General features: G+C 41.5%; 1 protein-coding gene across 4 annotated transcripts in view; it reads right to left on the reverse strand.

Moving 5' to 3' along the window:
- Positions 1-23,092, reverse strand: part of Atg10 (autophagy related 10) — a 238,104-nt gene that overhangs the window by 162,803 nt on the left and 52,209 nt on the right. For 2 of the 4 annotated variants that reach the window (XM_055625746.1, XM_055625747.1), the window contains 2 exons: positions 16,768-16,875; positions 9,363-9,479 (listed from right to left, as the gene is read on the reverse strand). In XM_055625746.1, coding sequence (XP_055481721.1) covers positions 9,363-9,479; positions 16,768-16,875 — 225 coding nt within the window. The remainder of the gene's footprint in view (positions 1-9,362; positions 9,480-16,767; positions 16,876-23,092) is intronic. The other 2 variants (XM_055625748.1, XM_055625749.1) reach the window with 2 other exon arrangements.

Consider the following 23,092-nt stretch of genomic DNA (forward strand, 5'->3'; position numbering starts at 1 on the left):
AAGAAGAAGAAGAAGAAGAAGAAGAAGAAGAAGAAGAAGAAGAAGAAAACAAGAAACAAGTTAGGAACCTGCCACAAAGGGTCTCTGAAAGGCTCTACCCTACAGACTATCAAAGCAGACACTGAGACTTATGGCCAACTGTTGGGCAGAATGCATGGAATCTTATGTAAGAAGTGGGAAATAGTAAGATCTGGAGAGGACAGGAACTCCACAAGGAGAGCAACAGAACCAAAAAATTTGAACACAGGGGTCTTCCCAGAGACTCATACTCCAACCAAGGACCATGCATGGAGATAACCTAGAACCCCCGCACAGATGTAGCCCCTGACAGTTCAGTGTCCAAGTGGGTTACATAGTAATGGGGACAGGGACTGCCTCTGACATAATCGGATTGGCCTGCTCTTTGATCACCTCCCCCTGAGGAGAGAGCAGCCTTACCAGGCCACAGAGGAAGACTACTGCTACTTTTATGACTGTCATTTTCATAGTTTTAAAAAATGTAATCTGAAGGTTCAACCTGAGGTTCTGAAGTAATGAGAGTAGTAAATGAATAAATAAAATGTGTTCAATGCCCCTCTCCAATCCTTTGCAAAGGAAATGGAATGTCAGTAATCAAATGTCAGGAAAACTCCAAATACAGTAATATAAAAGTTATTGATAATGTATAGTAAATAAGTATTTGAAATACAGTACTCAAACTGTAAAACATAAGTTGTCTTTATTTAGTGAAAATGATTCAAAACTTATCTAAATAAGAAAATTAAGAGGCAAAAGAAGTGCGAAGTAGTGTTACTACAAAAGCCCAAACAAAGCTTTTCAGGTAACTCCCTCGGGTGTTCATTAATAATTTCCCTCCTGATTACTGTCAACATTAGTCCTCCATGTTCATCTCACTATTTTCTCTTACTGAGGGGGCCAATATTATATGTGATAGAAATCCTATTCCTGTTTCTCTAACCTCCTATTTTCAGCCTTTTGAGCCAACAAGTTGATTTAGACTTCCACAGAATATTTTCAAAGTTTAGCAATTACTTTTCAACAGCACACACATATGAATTACAAGGGACTGGTATTAGTAATGATCTTGGGGCTATTTTATGACCTAAAAGTTACTAATGAACTAAATGTTAACAATTTCTTTCATCAAAAATAATTATTTAATTGAAATATAGAGAGGGTGGGAACAAGTTAATCAGAAAGAAGAATGTTTCTTTATGTAATCCTACTACTTTGTGGGCTAATTCAAAATGTAAGTTTTTTAAGGAGTTTGAAGACAGGTGCTCTGCATGGGTGAACAATTTTTCCCCAGAAGGCATGGGTTATTAAATGAAAAATCTCAGTACCAAGTGTGGTATGCCTTCCAATGACTTTATTGACCAGGCCTCAGAGGTTCCCCAAACAGAACAAGTCGTTGTCATTACTTTTGTACTGTAATTACATTGCTGCTGCCATAACTTCATAGCTTGCCTCGCTGCTGAAGACACAGCACATTCTGTTGCAGGACATACAGAAAGCCAGAACTGCCATGAAAGTTTCCTCACTGGCTAGCTCTCATAGAGCCAGATGGACTTGCACAGCATTGGACCCAGCATGCGACAGTACTGACCACCAGGGCAAAGGATACCCTCCGGTGTGATAGTGGTGTGGCTCTTACAGGAGGGAGCAACCACCTTCTGACTGCATTTGAGGTCTGCTCCACAAGAGGAAAGGCAGAATCCATGGCTAAGGAGGTCGCAGGCCCTACAGGAAACATAGTGCTGCTTCGTCAAGTAGATCTGCTGTAAAATTGCCTTCTAAATAGCTACATTTATACCCACGGATGAGTAACGCACTCAGCCCAGAGACGCTTGGGACAGAAGTTAGACTGTCAGTGTAGACAATATAGAGACTCCTAACTGGTCAAAGTGCTGAGAAGCTGGCTGTTGGATGCTCACCCTAAATGGGGTATCTATATCAATACCCCCATTCCCCATGTCTCAGGGAGTATCATGAAGGAGGGAGCAGAAGGAATGTAGAAGGAATACTGCGAAAGGCTGGTTCTGGGCATGGCTTGGCTGCGTCACTATGAACTCACTGCAGCTATGGTCACCTGAGCATGACCTGCACAAGCCAACAGGACTGCTCAATATTCCAGCAGGCAGCACTGACCAGACTCAGTGGGTACAAGGAAAGACAGACAGGAAGGTATTAGAGGGATGGTTGAGGGTTGTCAGGGAGGTGGGAAGGGGGAACTGCAGATAGATATGATTAAGATATATTGCATACCTAAATGTATGGAATTCTCAAATGATGTATAAAAGACACTGTCATAGTAAATTAAATGGTATCATGCTAATAATCTTTATTATTAACCCTATAATTGTTATGGTGGCATTACTTAACCTGCTGTCATAATCAATATGACACAGACACCTGTTAGATTTTATAATTATCTTATAACACCTTGGGCTGGGCAAATAATTCTACCTACATTATCTCAGTACCCTCTAACTCCATTGCATGCCATCTGCCTTACCCATTCCTATCGAGGCTACCTTCCACACATAATCCCAAGATACTTGCTTTTATTTTTCACCTGGGCCTTTCCACGCCATGCTTGGAGTCCTTTCTCCTGAACCACAGGGTTCCATCTCCAAGCTAACCCATCATAGCATCATCCTCCTTTCTTCCCTTCTGTCTGTCTTCTTTCCATGATTTTCCTGTTCCCCAAAATCTGAGAACCTTAGCCATGCCTACCTCCTTCCACCCTGACCAGGTACAGGCCTTTTTTTAATTAACGAATCAGAATAATGTTTTAGGCAGGTTTCCATAACAAGGATAGCTACATCTGGGCAGTAAACAGATCTGGAGGGCCAGTAATCAGCATTAGACCAACCCCCAACAAGATATTTTAAAAATAAATGAGCACAATATTTAGGAAAGAAACTTACCTAATTGGAATACAGAGTTTGTGTTCCCACTTCTACCTCAAATTATCACCTCATTTATCTAAACAAGATTTGAAAGGGGTTTTCAGTATAAGTCTATATTCAAAAAAGCAGACAGTTGTTACTTTTTCTATGAAAAGTCTTCAGTCAATATGAAAATTCATAAACTGATAATGGTAACTCTCAGCATCAGATGCATTTATGAAAACAAGTGTCACACAAAACATGATATCCCAAGGAGCAGTTCTGATTTTGTGAGACCCCTTAGAAAGTCCTCTTTTCTCCGTGGAGGACCATGAGTCCGTGCAGTGGGTTTGCTGGAGGGCTACTGGTGAAGACACAGTCTTACTTGTTGCTTCTCAATCTCAGAAATGTGACAAGTGAATCACCGCAATTGTTCTATCCGTCTCACCGATCCTCACCAGCTTCCAAGAACCCCAGCTTCCCAGTTAGCGCAGAAGATGCTTCAATGCATTTAACCTATTTTGAATATCATCCATTCCATCTTAACAATCATTTTGAATTACAGGCAGAAAATTACAGTTAAGGGGGTAGAAATCATGACTTTCACAAAAGGCTTCACTTTCCATTCTATTTCATATCAAATTAAAGAACGGCTTACAGGGCTCAGTTCTTTCCTCCTACCTGGTACATTCTGAAGAGGGGACTCAAGTTGTTAGTTTTGGCCACAAGCACATTGACCTGCTGCTGAGTCATCTTGCCAGTTCCTTTGATTTTTAAAATCCATTGTAGATAATGTCACAAGCAGATAAATCTAAATCTAGCTATTTTTTTCTACAATCAAGACTGGGTCCATGATAGAACACAAAAGTTAATTGGTTTCCTATATCACACCAAGCAGAATTTAAAAAAAAAAAAAAAAAAAAAAAAAAGCTATTAGCAGAGGTACCTTTTTATATATTTTTAAATAAAAAAATTTACTATAATCCAAGTGTGGTGGTTCACACCTATAATCTCAGCACTTGGGGGCTAAAGAAGGACTTCCATGAATTCAAGGACAAGCTAGGACACCTAGTGAGTTTAATGCCAGCATGACTAGAAACAAAGTGTGATTTATACATAAACTATTTATTGTCCATTAAATTCTAAATAAAACTTAGATGTCCTAGCTCAGGCTTTTCTCCACAATTCAATATCGTTCCTGAACTGTTTCAAGCAAGGAGTTAAAAACTGATCATCTGAGGAATATCTGCATTTCCTAAGATGTCTTCTCAAACTATGAGCATAAAACCCCACACCTACGCCATCTTTTGAAAATAAAAAGCTGGAGTGCCGTGCCTGCTACCCTTTGGTAGCATGCCTCTTCACTTGAGCACAGCTCTCGACAAGTCCAGTAAGCCTCTGCGCAGCTCAGTACGTCACTCCTGTTCCAAAGGGTGGGGGCTTGTCTTGATGGCAGGTAAAAGTCTCCACTAAACTTGCGTGTATTCTTCAGTTTCACTTAGGGTAATGCTAAACACAGATTTATCTGGAAGAGCTGTTAAGACTCTGAAACTCTCAGAAACAAAGTAAACTGACTCTCCCTTCCGAATGAAAGCCTTCAGATATCTGAAAACAATTAACCTGTGTTGGCTTTCTGGCCTACTGTCACATCCCCAAGACTGCCAAATACTCTTCATAATAATGTTCGCAAGCATACCCACAGCTGCAGCATGCTCCCTGTCAGATGAACTGTATAATTTACTTCCCAATCTATTATTACCAATGTTTTTCACATGTTAATAATATAACACTTTACTTGGTCTAGAACAGTGGTTCTCAAACCTTTTGGTATCAGGAGTTATTTACACTGTTTTAAAAACCAATTGAGGAATTTGATAAATTATTGGTTAAATATTTTATTTATGGGTACTTGCTATAGTAAAAATTAAATTCCAAATGAAAATAGTTACTTAATTTAAATATAATTATTAACATATTTCTATGAAAATATACTTTCCAAAACAAAGAAAAGAATTAGTAAGAAAGGTAGCTTGGTTTTACATTTTAACAATTTTTAAGTGCTTGATGTAATGAAGGCAACTCAATTCTTCAATCTCCTTTAAGTTCTTTTGATTAAGTAAATTTGTTCAACAAGTTGGCACATGTATGTACTGCATACTGAGCACTCTTGCCTCTCATGCTCTCCCTACGATTATCATCCTGCCCTCACACCCTTACAAACCACTCACATTCATGTCTACTCATTTTGTTTGATCTACTGATTTTAACAGGGCATGTATGTGACCATGGGTTTGGATCTTATGTCTACTTTTGCATGTACTGAGCCCGAGGAGGCATGAGAACAAGCATCACAAGTAATATGTTCATGTGATTGTAAAAAACAGTTCTGACTATATATGAAGAGTTTCCAGAAGATCTATTATATATATATGCCACCTATGCATTGGTTAATGTATCCAAATTTTTAGTTAGTTTTCTAACATCTTTAACATTCTCTTAATTATCTTGAGCTGGTAGACAATTAAAACCAACACTCTCTGAAAGCCTACCCTTTCATGTAAAGGCAAGTCTTACACATAGGTGCTCTCCCTAGGTGTACATGGGGAGCAGTTTCAAGTGCCCCCATAGATGCCAAAATCTGCTGACACTCAAGTACTTTGTATAAGATGATGTAGAATGTACACATAGCCTGTTCTTATTCTCCCAAACATTTTAAATCATCTCTGTATTTTTTGTAACATCTAATACAACACAAGTTTTACATAAATTGTTAATTGGAATGGCAACAAGAAAACAGTATGTATATGTTCAGTACAAATGCAGTTTTCTTTTTTAAATATCTATTTCTCTGATGAAGCATTCACAAATGTAGCAGTCAGACCATTTCCCTCAGGTTCCATTTTGTTGGCCTCGTGTCACTGCTTAATAGTGATCGTGTTGATGCCCTTTCTAGGTCCTCTGTAGGACTGGTCCCCTTGTCTCTACTCCCAGGCTGTGACTAGTGGCTGATAATTCACAACAGAACCTTCTCTGGAGAATCACTTGGTAAACTGGTGCTACCTACTTGAAGATTTGGCTAAGAAACTGATTATTAGATTACAAAAGGCCAGACCAGTAATATGGTGGGACTAACTCTCTGCTCTGGTTTGAAATGAAGAGCTGAGATCAGATAGCTTGCCTCTAGTTTCTCTTCCACAGCCGTTATTCCTTGCTCTGCCTGCTTCCCCTACTCCTTTTCTCTTAAGAACCCATCTACCATAAATTGTCTGAAGAGAAATCCTTGTCTTAAGTTCTGCTTCTGGTAAGCCCAACCTAAGACCCCTTTCATCCACGAGACTGCCACAGCCCTGACTGTGACCTGTCATCTGAGCTGACTGTCGGGGCACAAGAGTTCCAGCCCTCCCACACACTCTGGAGGAGAAGCGGGGTCGCTCTCACAGAGTGGTCCCAGCCCCGGCGACATCAGCCCCTTCTGGGGCCCTACCAGAACTTCAAAATCTTTTTTTTTTTAAATTTAATTTAATTTTTTTTTTTAGGTACAGTTTATTCACTTTGTATCCCAGCTGTAGCCTCCCCCACTCCCTCCCAATCCTACCCTGCCTCCCTCTTCTTCTATGCCCCTCCAGAACTGCAAAGTCTTAGGCCCCATCAGACCTACTAAATCAAAATTGGAGGTGTGGGCTCAACAATTAGTGTGAACACACCATTACACGATAATTTGTTTTCAGCAAGCCCCCCTCTGGTGTCCATTGCTTTTATAGCAGTCAAGAGCATGCATCCAGAAGTCAAAGTTAATCGTGGCCTTGCCTTTGTCCCTGGGGAAGGTTCTTAACTACTGTGTCTCCATCTCATGATGTGTACAATGATGGTGATAAAGATACAGATGAAATGAAGTCATATATTCAAATCACTCAGAGCAGTGGCAACAGTCTGACGTTAACTCCTGTGTTCCTTGTTTACATCACTGTGTACATAACTAACATTAGGTTGAAATCCACTATCTTCTGCCACAGGGTCTTTCTGAAGATTTTAAGACAATATAGAACTAATGCAGGAAATTAGCACATAATAGAAAAACCAATAAATGTTCACTGCAAGTATTTCTTCAAGAGGATTAATCTCTTAGTACACAGACATTAATACTTACACAAACGTGTGTTAAAATGGAATTTATTAAAGACACTGATAGAAATACTGATTGGGGCTAAATATCTAAAAGTACTAGCACCACAGACACTCTTCCTTCTGACTTGAAATCCACCTACTTACCTATGTACATTCCTTTGGCATGGCCGTTCATCCATCTACAGACACAATTCGCTACTAACAGCAGAAAACGCAGTTACTTGAGTGTCACAGTTTTAGGTTAAAACAGCATATGTTGCTTAGGTCAGTGTTTTCTAGTGCCACAGGTCACACCCTAACCTCTCCCTCCTCAAAGACGGTAGGCATCTTCTGATGACTGATGGTTGGAAATGTGGTTTATACACTTGCTTAAAGATCGTTAATCATCAGAATTTTCATGACTGACAGATCCCATTCTGAAAGTATAGTTACAGCTAAATTTGGTAATTTTTACAAACTAAGATTATACACCCCTCAAGTTCTTCTTTCATGAGCATAATAAATCCTCACCATAAAACTTACTTAAGTGAGGACTGATCATCTTACCCCGGGTCCTCTTTCTTGTTTATCTTCTTTAGGTGTATAGATTTCATTATGTTTATCAATCTTGTAGGTCTATATAAGCGAGTATATACCATGTTTGTCTTTCTCCTTCTGGGATACTTCACTCAGAATGATCTTTTCTAGATCCCACTATTTGCCTGCAAATTTCATGATTTCCTCTTTTTTGATTGCTGAGTAGTATTCCATTGTGTAAAAATACCACAATTTCTGTATCCATTCCTCCGTTGATGGACATCTGGGTTGTTTCTAGGTTCTGGCTATTAAAAATAAAGCTGCTACAAACATGGTTGAGCAAATGTCCTTGTTGTGGAACTCAATGGCAGGCTCTTTGACCTCCCTACCCCCCAAGGGAGGAACAGTCCTGCTAGGCCACAGAGGAGGGCTTTGCAGCCAGTCTGAAGATACCTGATAAAACAGGGTCAGATGAAAGTGGAGGAGGTCCCCCCTATCAGTGGACTTGGAAAGGGGCAGGGAGGAGATGCGGGAGGAAGGGAGGGTTTGGGAGGGAATGAGGGAGCGGGATACAGCTGGGATACAGAGTTAATAAAATGTAACTAATAATAAAAAAATAAATTAAAAAAACTTACTTAAATACTGAAATTTTAAAATTGTTAAATATGAACAGTCCACTGCACTGTAACAGATAATATATTCCCAATCTAATTATAATCTACCCTAAGTATATATTTAAATTGTCATAATATTTTTACTCCATCACAAATGTAAGCACACTAATAAGATAACTATTAATTTTGAGATATCTAAAAATGAAAAACTAGCAAATTGTATATCATCATACCTATAACCATACTACTGAATAAGCAGAAATTGTGCATAAATCTTGATGAAGAAAGAAAAGAGTTATAGAAAAGAAGAATGCACTGCAGTCTAGATCTTACCAAGGCAGGCACACTAAAACATGCACAGTTCTTACAACCCGAGACGCTCTAAATACCCTCGTACTACTTTCTGCTTACAGTCAGATTTCGTTTTCCCGAACAATTCTGTGAGATACTGGTGGCTAATTGTGGCAGGAGGGAATGGTCTCCTGAGACCTGGAGTTTCCCCAACCTTTGAAGGCATAAACGGCATAAAAACTGAATGTTACATCATCTCCTTTTTATTTCCCCATTCATTTACTGCTCCTCAGTGTATGACTAGGAAATATTTTGGTAGTATTAACAAATAGTACTTTTGCACATTTTAGCCAACAAAATAAAAAATACTTTTGTTAAGATGAGAAAACTGAGGTTTATACAAGGTCACACTGCTGGGACATGACTAAAAAACAAAAAATTACAATTTTAAGTCAAATGCTTTTTTCTAACTATGTTTGCGGTTATGATCTACTTTACAATGAGTTACCAAAAAGTTTAACATAAAACACTAGCAATCCTAGCGCACACCTCTGGTGGAAGCCTCCTACCCCACCAGAGGCCAGGCCAGAACCCTGAACCACAGGTAAAACCCCTCCAAGCCCACACCTACCCATCACTACGCAAACTACCCCTCCTCTGCTCATCACTATATCCCACCACACATCGCTGGACTAAGCCTTTACCCCAGACAAGCTCATGAAGACCAGGTAAGTCAACGCTCCACTCCAGTACCCCCCAAACTGGTCCACAAAATAGAAACACAAGGTACATTGCCAAATTCATTGTGTAAGGCCACAGTCAACATGATACCCAAACCACACAAAGAGTCAACCAAGAAAGAGAATTAGAGATGAACTGCTTCATGAACATTCATATAAAAATACTAAATAAAATACTTGCAAACCAAATCCAAGAATGCATCAAAAAGATCATCCACCATGATCAAGTAGGCTTCATCCTCGAGATTCAGGGATGGTTCAACATATGAAAATCCATCAGTATAATCCACCATATAAACAAACTGAAAGAAAAAAACCACGTTATCTTCTCATTAGATACTGAAAATGCCTTTTATAAAATCCAACTTTATGATAAAAGTCTTGAGAGATCATAAATACAAGGCACATACCTAAACATAATAAAGGCTATTTACAGCAGGCCAACATCAAATTTAATGGAGAGAATCTTAAAGCAATTCCACTAACCTCAGAAACAAGACAAAGCTGCTCACTTTCTCCATCTTTTCAATATAGTACTCATAGTTCTAGCTAGAGCAATAAGTCAACTAAAGGAGATCACGGGGATACAAACTGGAAAGGAAAAAGTATCACTATTCACTGATGATATGATAGTATACATAAGAAACCACAAAAATTCTACCAGGGAACATCTACAGCTGATAAACACTTTCAGCAAAGTGGCGGGATACAAGATTAACTCAAAAAAATTCAGTAGCCCTCTTACATATAAATGACAAAAGGGTTGATAAAGAAATCATGGAAATAACACCCTTCACAATAGCCACAAATAATATAAATATCTTGGGGGCAACTCTCACCAAGCAAGTGAAAAAAACTTCAAGTCTTTGAAGAAGATATCACACCATGGATGTCCCCCATGCTCATGCATCTGTAGGATAGCATAATAAACGTGGTCATCTTACCAAAAGCAATGTACAGATTTGATGCAATCCATCAAAACTCCAACAAAACCCTTTAGAGACTTGGAAAGAACAATACTCAAGATCACATGGAAAAACAAAAAAGCAAGATAGCTAAAACAGTACTGCACAATAAACTAACATCTGGAGTATCACCATCTTGATCTCAAGCCGTACCTCAGAGAAACAATAATAAGAACCACATGGTATTGGCATAAAAACAATTCAAAATCAATTAAATCAAATCAAAGACCTAGAAGCAAAACCTAACACTTATGGAAACCTGATTTTAGACAAAGAAGCTAAAACCATACAATGGAGAAAAGAAAACATTTTCAACAAATGGTGCTGATCTAACTGGATGCCTGCATGCAGAAGAATGCAAATACATCCTTTATCAATCACCCTGCACAAAACTCAAGTCCAAGTGGATCAAAGCACCTAACATAAAACCATATCCACTTAATCTGATAGAAAAGAAAGTAGGGAATAGCCTTGAACTCATTGGCACAGAAGACAAAACAGCAATAGTATACATAGGCACTAAGATCAACAATTAATAAATGGGACCTCATGAAATTGAAAAGCTTCTATAAGGCCAAGGACACCATCAACAGGACAAAATGGCAGCCCAAATAATAGGAAACCACCAACTCCACATCTGACAGACACCCCTCAGAAGGCTAAGACCAAAAACACAAGTGACAGTTCATGCTGGTGAGGATATAGAGCAAGAAAAACACTCCTCCATTGCTGGTGGGAGTGCAAACTTTTACAGCCACTTTGGAAATCAATATGGTGTTTTCTGAGAAAATTGAAAATCAATCTACCTCAAGAACCAGCTATACACTGCTGGGCACATACCCAAAGGATGCTCTACCATATCTCAAGGACCTTTGCTCAACTATGTTCATAGCAGCTTTATTTCTAATAGCCAGAAACTGGAAACAACCCAGGTGTCCCTCAACTAAAGAATGGATAATGAAAATGTGCTACATGTGCATAATGGAATACTACTCAGTTGTTAAAATAATGACAACATGAAATTTGCAGGCAAATTGATGGAACTAGAAAAGATCGTCCTGAGTGAGGTAACGCAGACCTAGAAAGACAAACGTGGTCTGTACTCACTTATACATGGACATTAGCCATACAGTAAAGGATGACCGTGCTACAATCCACAGACTCCGAGAAACTAAGTAACAAGGAGAGCACAAGGGGAAACACACGAATCTCACTGTGAAGTGGAAATAGAATAGATAACGAAGGGTGGAAGGGATGGGGGTAGACAGGAGTCTAGAGGGAGCAGGAGGATCAGAACAGGAGGGATCAAGTAGGGGGAGGAAGAGAGAGAGAGAGAACTAGGAGAGACAGCTGAAATCAAGGTGGAGTCAGGGGGACCATCATCTGAACAAGCTAGGAACCTAGTGCAAGGGAAACTTGCAGGGGTCTGTGAGGGTGACCCCATGGAGCCTGAACTGGCCGTGCTGTGTAACCAGGCAATGCTTCCAGCGGTGAAGGAATTGGGACAGCAACCCAGCCACACAACATTCCACCTCAATTTGTCCCGCCTACGGATGTGCAGGGCTAAAGGTAGTACAGAGATTGTGGAAGTGTCCAGTCAATGGCTGGCCAAGCTTGAGACCCACGCCATGAGAGGGAGCCTACCACTGATACTGGCTGAAGGGCAGAAACCAGGCCAGATAGCACAGAGACCTAAAATAGAATCAAACACAACTGGAAAAAAAAATCAATAAAATGTGTCCTAGGGATGTTCTGCTATACTCTCAGACTGGTACCTAACCCAACTGATATCAGAAAGAGTTCACTCAGCAACGGATGGAAACAGAAGCAGAGACCCACAGTCAAACATTAAGTGGAGCTTGGGAAATCCTGTGGAAGGGGGGAGGAAGGATTATAGGAGCCAGAGGGGTGGACAGCACAAGAAAACCCACAGAATCAACTAACTTGGGCCCACAGGGCTCACAGAGACTGAACCACCGACCAAGGAGCCTGCCTGGGACTGACCTAGGCCCCAAGCTACACAGAGAAACCCTGTCTTGAAGTGATACAGTGTGTAGCTTGGCCTTCTGAGCTGTCTCTGACTCTGTTGCCTCCCTTTGGGACCCTTTCATCCTACTGGGTTGCCTCATCCAGCCTTAACATAAGGGAGGCTCCTAATCTTATTGCAACTTGATATGCCATATTCGGCAGATATCCACAGGAACCCTGCCCTTCTCTGGAGGAAAATAGAGGAGTATGTTGGGGGTGGGGTGGGGGCATGAGAAGAGAGAAGACAGGGGAAAGCTGTAATCAAGATGTAATTTATTAAAAAAAAAAAACTAAGTAAAAAAATTTAAAATATTTCTCTAGTGATACAGGACATACTGGATATTAGATACATGCTATGGCTGTTTGATATCCATGGGAGGCACCCTTTTCTGAAGAGAAACAGAGGAGTAGATGGTGGGAGGGGAATAGGGTAGGTGGAATAGGGAAGGACTGGAAGGAGAGGAGGGAGGGTAAGCAATGGTCAAGGTGTAATATATATGTAAATACATAAATATATTATAAAATATAGATTTCAAGGTGGACTACGAATGGTGGAGATGGAAACAGGAGGGTCAGGTAGGGGTAGAGAAGGAGAGAACAGAGGGAGAGATGACTGGAACTGGGAACATTTCAGGAGCTAAATAGAAACCTAGTGCAGTAGAAACTCCATGGAATCTAAAAAGTTGACACTAGTGAAGATTCTTAGTAATAGGGACACAGAGCCTGAACCCGCCACCTTCTATACCCAGGCGAGGCCACAAAACCTCTGACCTACAGTTTTTCCGCCTGCACCATCTGTGTTGGGACCAGAGCCTAACATAATCGTCATCAGAGAGGCTTCATCTAGCATCTGAAGGGAGTAGAGACAGAGTCCCACAGCCCAGTATCAGGCGGAGCTCGGGGAGTCCTTCAGAGGAGGAGGAGGAAGGACTGGAGGAGCCAGAGAGATCCGGGACACCACAAGAACATCAGCTGACGGGGACTCCAATGCGCTCAGAGACCAGGGAGCCTTACAGGGCGCCTCTGACCTGGGTCCTCTGCATATCGTTCTGGTTCTGTTGCTCGGTGCTCCTAACAGCGAGAGCAGGGGCCGCCTCTGACAGTCTGTCTGACTTGTCCAGACTTCACGTGAGAACATGTGCCTGGTCTTATGGTAGCTGGATATGCTACAATATCAAGCATTTGGTTGATGTCTCTGGAAGGCCTATTACTTTCTGAGGGTGAAGAGGGGCTGGATCCAGGGAAGAAGAAGGTAGTGGAGAAAAAAATGGGCTGAGCAGAGGGAGGGAGCCTGAAGTCAGGATGTGATATGTGAGAGAACAATAAATAACAAACAAAAACTGGTAATCGGTGGGCTTATTAGCACCATATTCTGCTCCAACTCCACAAAATATGCTACTAAAACCTCACCACAAACCTTTCCTTTTGCGACATTTTCTATATAAGTGCTTATCAGCTTCTATCCAAAGTAAAATCCAATAAATTCAGAGTAACTCATCTGATTAGTCATCTTATATCAACATACAGGAGTAAGCTGATTCTGGCTACATTAGATATTTATCAGGTAACCCTGCATCGATGGCTTACATTCTGTGCAAGCAGTCTGACATAAAAAACAATAAATACATGTTCATGGTGTATGAAAGAAAAATAAAGGAGTCACACTGTTATAGAAACCCCGGAAGAGAAAAGGGAGATAGAAGAAAACCTTTTAAAAATAATCTGCAGTTAATAAAATCTTACTTAGCCAGGACGGTGGCACACACCTGTAATCCCAGCACTCGGGGAGCCAGAGGCAGGCAGATATCTGTGAGCTCGAGACCAGCCTGGTCTACAAAGCAAGTCAGGACAGCCAAGCTACACAGAGAAACCCTGTCTTGAAAAACCAAAAAAAAAAAAATAAATGAAAATACTTGATTAGAAGGAAAATAATATCTATGCTACATACACACACATGTATGTATATATAATCTTTTTGTTTCTGTGTTTTATATTTGCTCATCTGTTTAAAACAAAGTCTCATGTAGTTCTCCAAACCTGCTATATAAACGAAGAGAACCTTCAAACTCCGGATTCTTCTGCCTCCTTCTCTGAAATTACAGGCGTACACTGCCACACCTAGCTTAGAATCTTCAATTACCCTTCCAGCTGAAGACTGGCAGAGAAATCAGGACATGCAGTAACTCACAGTACTGTATGTCTCAGGCAACTTTAAAAGCATCCTCCCTTATTTGGGAATTGAAAAACGGGACAGCCACAAGAAAGAAAGCTTCCACATACAGACGGTGACTCCAAATGGAACTGCTAGACCAAATAAGCAAATAACAACACCCAGTACTTCAAAATGATAATTAGTATGGGTTTCACTCTTTGAAGAGATAAAAATAATAATATGTACGGTCAAAATGGTCAGCAGTTAACTGAAGGGGCAGTAAATGTCCTTGGATTAAGTCACTTAGGCTATAACAACTGTCCATTCCTGTACTATTGTCACCAGTGTGATCCACTTATCCTGATAAAATTTTGCATGTTTCTGGTTATCCTGTGAGCACCACTGTGAAGTTGACTCTGATGTAAAACCAGTATGTTAGCTAAACAAGGGAAGGGGATGGAAACATGACGAAGCAAGTGCAGCAAAGCGCCGATCACAGGGCGCAGTACAAGGACAGGGCTACCCATGGAAAGCTCCTCCAGCTTTCCTAGGTGTTGCAGTGCACTGGGGGGATGAAGACTGGTGGAGAAACTGAGGCAGGCGAGACTTCTCCACCCGGCAAAGGTGGCGCATACCATGCGTGCAGCTGCCAGCACTGTCACGTCACAGCACTAGCCAGTCCTCAGGCACAGCACCGTGGAGGCTTCTAAAGCCTCTGCCACCTTGTTAGACAAAAAGTCAGAAGGTGGCTTTTAGTCACCTCTGCTAACTTTCTAAGCTAACATAAAATGAATTAAAAAGTTGCCTAACATGTCTGACTTCGGATTTGGTGTTGGCTATACAGGCGTGGAGCAGTAACCAAGATTCAAGCACCCTCCATGCAGCACGTAGCACTGCTAAGCACAAAATCCCTAAGAATGACTTGTGTTCAAATGCTATTGGAGCAAGTAACTCCCAGAGCAGCTGCATACACAGGTGGAAGAGGGCAGGTAGGCTGATTACCAAACTGACCTGACCTAGCCTACCGGAGGCCAACCTCTTCCTGCACTCACACAGGGCATCCCTAGGAGACAGCTCGGTGAGGAAGGAGACTGCCACGCAAACCTGAGGTCAGAGTGAGCCCTGGAAGCCAGCGCTGAGTGTGCTAGCATGCACCTGGGATGAGAAGAGAGGAGAGCCTGGATCATTCGGCAAGCTGTGAGAGACCCTGGATGAGCAAAACAGGGAAAAAAGACCTGACACCAATGCACACCTACACACACTACAGACACATGCACACACAGACAGTAATGTGCATACAGATAGAAACATGCACACACAGACAGACAGGAACATGTTCACACAGACAGACAGGAACATGTTCACACAGACAGACAGGAACATGTACACACAGACAGGAGCATGCATATGTACACACACAGACAGGAACTTGTACACACACAGAGACAGATAGGAGCATACACATGCTCACACACACACACACACACACACACACACAGGAATGTTTACACGCAGACAGAAAGACAGGAACATGCACACACACACAGACAGGAACTTGTACACATGAACAGGAAGGGATGTGCACACGATGACAAATGTACAAAAAGCATTTCCTCTCTTTTTACTAAGCGTTTGTTATTTCTTCCTTTGTGCTGAAGCAATTTACCCCTCTGATCCATCTTCCATGTTACAGTTCCACAAATGGAATGGCATAGAGCCATTGAAGGGAACCATGGATTCTGCATTTACTGAAATACAAGGGTGCCCATGATATTCTTCCTTGGTACCAAACACATGTACAGGAGAAACCTAAGGAAAGTAGATAGTATTTCCCAAAATATTAATAGTGGTTACCTACCTACAGGTGCATGGGGAATTCGTCTACATTTATATATTTCCCTACTGTTCATTTTTCAGAATGGATTTCCACAACTTTCCTTAAGAATAAGAAATATATTAAATCTATTTGCATTTTGATAAAATAAAAATAGTCCAGAAAGCACTAAGAACACAGCACTTTAGTAACATTTAATTTTGTAAATTTCTCAAGTTAAAGTATCCTAAAGAATGAGACCCAGATTCTACAAATTTCCAAATGGCTAGAACAAGAGTGAATGCAGACTGGGCATACAGATGGGTCTGTGCAGGCGAGCTAGCACCACATAAAAGGCAAGGCAACGCAAGGTACCGTGTGCCTTCAGATCCAAGAAGTGGTGTGAAGGATCCCAAGAACAGGAAGGACTCACCCGGGACAGCTCAGTTCCTGTTTTCATTGTTGCAAAGAAAGTGACCCTCAGAAATGAAGCTCACATACCTACCACACGGTCCCAGGAGCCAGCACCAACTAAGTTTTTAAAATATACACATGCATAAAATAGACAAAGTTTTTAATTTATACACTTCATGAAGACTGAAAAGGAAACCACTGCACACTAAACTACTCACCTCTGCAGGAAGACACGAGTGTACACTGGCAGGTGTTCCCAGATGTGGCAGCGTAGTCCCAGTTCTTATTTGAAACTGTGTTTTGCACATGTAGCCATCAGAACATTCCTGTGTTCCACCAGGAAAGAATACATTTAAAATGCCAATTAATTCAAGAACTCATCACTTAAAGAACTAGCATTTCACTTAAGTTCTAAGCCATGCAAAGAACTGAGGCACAGTAAATGAGAGCAGATAATATGGATAAAAAGACTAACCCAGTATGCACAATGTATCACTTGGTAAATATAAATCTTACTTCCCTAGCTTCTTAATGTTCTAAATTAATCTCTTCCATTCCTCTCCCTCTACTGGCCCACAACGACGAGGTCAGACAGCCAAACTTCAGGATGGTGAACACGCAGAGCACTTAACCTCACAGAAAGGAGTACAGGGTCGTGAAAATGATCTCACAGGGGAGATTTTAGGGTTCACAGCAAGGCTGGAAGGGAGCAGGGCCTGTATTGTCTCTTCAGTGAGAGAGATGTCACACAGAGATAACTGTACCCAATGCCTGCCTGAGCTCTCTGAGGAACCCAGACATTCTGAGCACCATAACCTGAGGATGTTTTGTCTTACATTCCACTGTGCCCCTTAGCTCAGTGGTTCTATCTAGTTCTGTCTTCCAGAGTCAAAGGCCTTTTCCGCAAAGTGGAAAACAACCACACCATTTTCACATGTGTACAAGAGAGAGTTCTTAGCCTCCCTCTGCTTTGTTTCTCCTTTTGAAAGTGTTTTACGTCTGTCTGCATGTCTGGGGCCTGCATGTCTGGGGCCCGCATGTCTGTGGGTGCACAAGCAGGTGCACGTGAGTGGTCACGCGGCCCAAGAACATGCTTCCTTGGAGCTAGAGTTACTCATGTTGCGAGCTGCCTGGTGAAGGCTAGGATCCAAGGCCCAGTCCTCACGGCTGAGCAGCTCCTAACCACCGAGCCATCTCTCCAGCCTCACTAGTTGTCCTCCTTCCTGCCTTCTTGTACTTGCTCTTCAGCACAGCCACGTATACTGTTCATCGAACTATAACAAGTTCTGTTTTAAGGCAAAACTTGCTTGAATTCCAGAAACTTATATGAAAAAATATAGTATCTCTCCATGCATAGATATGATTACATGCCAAGAAATCTCAGTTCTCCACCACACTCTCACCCAGCATTCACACCTTAATGGAATCCAAATAATAATTAAGGAAGAAGAGGTTGCTTGTTCCTTTTACGAAAAAGAGGGACATTTGGAGACAGAAACAGACACATGAAGTTCTAAAAAAGCCACACAAAAATGGAGAGATGAGTGGTGCAGCTACAAGGCAAAGAACGTCAGAACTGTTAGCCACAGAACCAGAGAGGTGATAGGTTCTCTCTGTGAGCCTGAAGAGGAGTGACCCAACACCATGGTGTCAGGCCTCTACCCTCCAGTACAGGGAGAGAGGGCATAGTTCTCTTCCTATTCCATCTATTCACCTCTGCTGGGATACTTGACTGTGACACCTCTAGGGTAAAAATACAATCACCATAATTCTAAAGGGAATTAAGAAGCAAAGGTATAGCTCAGTGGTAAACTATTTGTCTAGCACACAGGCTCTAGGTGTGATCCCTAGCACTCCAAAATAAATTTAAAGTTTTTAAAAATGTATAGAAAGATAGATTTGATGGCACCTTAAACATGTCTTGCAGTACGCTGGGCTGACAGCCTGCCAGCCCTTACTTGGAAGCTTGCTACTTATGATTCAGTTCTGAATGGCTGGATCTAATTTATTCTGGTTGGTTACTACCACTGTCATAGGTTATTGGTATGCTGAATATCATTCCTGACTGGAAAGTAAACTACCAAATATCTAAAATTATTACTTAGAGTTATTTCATTAATATTAAACATTAGAATAATTGTCAGAATCGTTGTTTTTTTTTACATCTTATTTTTTTATTTTTTTAATTTTTTATTAATTACACTTTATTCATTTTGTATCCCCCCATAAGCTCCTCCCTCCTCCCCTCCTGATCCCACCCTCCCTCCCCTTTCTGCATGCATGCCACTCCCCAAGTCCACTGATAGGGGAGGTTCTCCTCTCCTTTCTGATCTTAGTCTATCAGTTCTCATCAAAAGTGGCTGCATTGTCCTCTAATGTGGCCTGGTAAGGCTGCTCCCACCTCAGGGGGAGGTGATCAAAGAGCAGGCCAATTAGATTATGTCAGAGGCAGTCCCTCTTCCCATTACTATGTAACCCACTTGGACACTGAACTGCCATGGGCTACACCTGTGCAGGGGTTCTAGGTTATCTCCACGAATAGTCCTTGGTTGGAATATGAGTCTCTGGGAAGTTCCCTGTGTTCAAATTTTCTTGTTCTGTTGCTCTCCTTGTGGACACCCTGTCCTCTCCAGCTGTTACTATTTCCCACTTCTTACATAAAATTCCATTCACTCTGCCCAACAGTTGGCCATCAGGCTCAGCATCTGCTTTGATAGTCTGCAGGGCAGAGGCTTTCGGAGGCCCTCTGTGGTAGGTTCCTAGTTTGTTTCCTGTTTTCTTCTTCTGGCTTTCAGAAGCCCTCTGTAGAAGGTTCCTAGGTTGTTTCCTGTTTTCTTCTTCTTCTGATGTCCATCCTCTTTGCCTTTCAGGATGGGGATTGATGTTTTAGTTAGGGTCCTCTCTTTTGCTTAGTTTCTTTAGAATCGTTGTTTTAAAGTCCATCTATAAATCATCAAACCTATACCATCAAAATTATCCTATTTGGTCCACATAAGTTCAGGTAGACTAGCAAAGCGGCACGCCTCTTACCTAGCATATACAAACCCTAGTTTGATGTCCTGCACCACGAAAAAAATTGCTCAAAAAGTAGATATATGCAATGAGTATGTCATCATTACTACTTAAGTTTTTCAAACATCCACTCTGCTTTTGAAACATTAGCCAATTTTCTTCTAACTCCTTAGGAAAAGGAGTTCTTTTTTCTGTACTAAGTCCAAACAGTAGTTATCCAGCACGCATCATGCAATTACTCAGAGCCTGAGAGTCATGCCAACAACTACTGGAGAATGCCTTTGTAAAGACAGGCAATGTAAAAGCCCGGGAACTCTCGCCCTAATGCTCCTCAGCCTACCTAGACCAGCAGACTATGTCTAACTCAGATCTCCCCTTTGCAGTGCCGTGCTCTGCTCTAATCAACACTCTTTCCCACTTCTTATATTTACCATGGTTTGGACTTTCATTTGAACTATTACGTCAACTAGTATTAAACATCTGTAGCTTTATTTCTCCCAGAAAATTATAATAAACTCAGAACCAGTTCAATTATGATAAACTCAGAACCAGTTCCTAGGGAAGCCAGTACCCTAAAGGCAGAATCACCATTCCACATAAAATCCCCATCCAGGTAGCCTGAAAAAAACAAAAAATGCCAGCTCATCCTGAGAGGAAAAAGAATATATCTCACTCCTTCAACCCTTTCTTTTAGAGATAAGGGGCTAAACGGATGAAGCACTTTCAAGAAACTTGTTTCCCATCTGATTAGGGGCAGAGCTGAAACTGGAAAGGAGGTCACTGGACTTGAGCTTTTTCTTGTTTTAAGTATACAGAACAAAATGTGCCAGAGAGCAACACTTTGTGAGACACAGGCCAGTGTTTACACTCTGACGGATGTGCTCAAGCCCCCCAGAAGGGGCTCTGGAGACCAGTGCATCACCATCACCCACACTGTAGACATGCAAAGCCTGCAGCTCAACCTCAGGCCCCTGAACACGCACCAAGAGGATCCCCAGGTGAGTGCTGTACATACCTGGACGCACTGGGGTAGTACACAGTAAAAGCCTCATGCAAGCGGACTGCAAGCTGACTGCACTGGCACTAATTCTCCACCCTAGCTGCGCACAAGACTGCCAGCCAGTGTTCTAAATGCCGTGGCTGGGGTCTCATCTTAAACCAAGTAAGCCCCAGCCTGTACCCCAAAAGCTTCTACTGCACTGCCATGGTTGGGAGCCACTTGAGCACCTGAAGAACTCAGAGCATCAAGGAAATAGTAGAGAGCTGCCTAGAGAGAAAGGGGGCAAGATCCTGATGAAGACAGAACTCAGTGGGACCTTTCCAAATGCTGCTCACAGGAAGGCACCACCACACTGAGACAGTAACCTTCGACCCTGCTTCCCAGCAACCTACCGAGCCCTGACACACACCTCTGTAGTCACCACCAATCGCCTCACTTCAAACTGTCCTACATGCACCTCAGTTATCAAGATCGCTCGCTAAGCACCTGCTGTAAAGCAGTTGCTGCACTTCACTGTCACTGCAGAAGAGAACCGAAAAGCAAAGTTCAGTTGCAATAACGCAAACACCACAAATAAAAACCCAAAACACTTCTTCATAGCCAAACTTTTTCAGTCATCTAAACAGAATGCTTATCACTGATTTATAACAAAACTAATAAATGTACAAGATTTAACAGAAGTAAGTATGTCTTCTAAAACAAGATAAAGGCTGGGGATGAAGCTCAGCTGGCAGGGCGCTGGCCCAGCTACACAAATGCCTGGTTCCTGTCCAGCACTGCACAGTTCTAATGGCAGTAAACACAGGGAGACCAGGCGCCGAAGTCATCCTCAGCGCATCGGCTGGGATGAGACAGTCTGAGCCCCAGGAGACCCTGCCTACGTATATCACACACACCATGGATATGCGTGTGTTCAAGTCCAGAGGATTGGAGACATGGCGCAGGGTTTCAGAACACCCACCGCTCCATCAGAGAACTGGATTTGGATCCCAGAACCCAGACTGAACTGTACATGCACAATCCAGCAATTCAACTTGGATCAGGCCGCTCACCAATACACCAAGGGATCCAATACTCTTTTCCAGGCCCCAAAGGCTCACAAACACATAAGAACATACACATACACCAAATGCACACACACAAAATAAATAATAAAACTTATCTTTAAAAAATAAAAAATCAAAGGACAAATATAAAAATGCAAAAAGTTAGCCCTTGTCATAGAAAAACACTAATCTCCTAAATACATAAACAGCTTTAAATTCCTCGGAATGCAAATAGTTCTAACAAATCAATAAAAAGGCTGATAGTCCAAAAAATGAGCAAAGGATAGGCGGAAATGTAGATAGCTAGAGAGAGATTGATGGGCAGATCACCCCCCCAAAAAAAAGAAAGAAAAGAAAAATATACGTGGATAAAATTATGTTCAGCATTATCCCCAAGAAAAAAATCAAATAAAAATGGTGTAACAACTTTTTTTGACCTATCTGATTGCAAAGATTTAAAACACTATGGAGTGTAACATACAGGTGTACGTGAAAGGCAGGGACTCGCCCACACATTGGCAAGAGCAAAAAAAAAAATTCAGTATTATATCTCTCAAAATCAAGTTGTCAAAACCTACCAAAACTTAAAATATACTGTTGATATATAGGTGCGCACTTAAAAATGCCATTCAAGAGGCAGAGGCAGGCAGATCTGTGTGGATTCGAGACCAGCCTGGGTCTGCAGAAAGAGTTCCAGGGCAGCAAGGGCTACATAATGAGACTCTGTTTCCAAATTTTAAAAAGGAAAAAAAGGTACATACTCTAGTCAGAAATGCCACCTCCAGGAATTTATCTTAAAGATACAGTCATATCTGTAGAAACTGAAATTCATGTGATGGCCTCATTAAAAAGTTTTGTTTCAATGGCATAAAATCTAAAAATACTTGAATAATCACAGGTAAGGCTTGGTAATATAAATTATTACATATTCAAATAATGAAATTCTACACAACTAAAATAAATATTTGATATTTAATAATAGAATATATGAATTGCATTGAACATTACCCAAAACAGTCTTGGATTTTCTTCAAGCATTTATTAGATATAAGTGTATATACTACGTGTGTCTCAAATACCCATACAGAAAGATCCCTCACACCCTGGTCTCAATCTCTGAAGTGATAAGAGAACAGACTATTTCTTACACTTTTTGTACGTGTAAATCTTTGTGCCTGTGTAAGTGATGCTCACTTCAAACAAAGAGCTGGCTGTCTCCTGCACATCTGCTTCCAGGCCATTTGCGCTCCTTCCAGAGAGCCAAATGTTAAAACTTAGAAAGAAAACATCCTGTGGGTTCTAGAGAGTCCCAGAGAGACCAGCAAGTTTTACGGTGTAGTGCTGACTGCATTTTGGATGGAGATCTAAGAATTTCGAATCCAACAGAACATGTTTGGATTTGCTTTCTTACAAGCTGCCACCGGGCTATGTCACCCACCCAGAGAGCTAGGATATGCCTGCTAGAATCCAGCCACACAAGTAATT

This window comes from Psammomys obesus, unplaced genomic scaffold (genome assembly GCF_907164565.1).
Source record: "Psammomys obesus unplaced genomic scaffold, mPsaObe1.curated_primary_1811, whole genome shotgun sequence".
Lineage (NCBI taxonomy): Eukaryota > Metazoa > Chordata > Mammalia > Rodentia > Muridae > Psammomys > Psammomys obesus.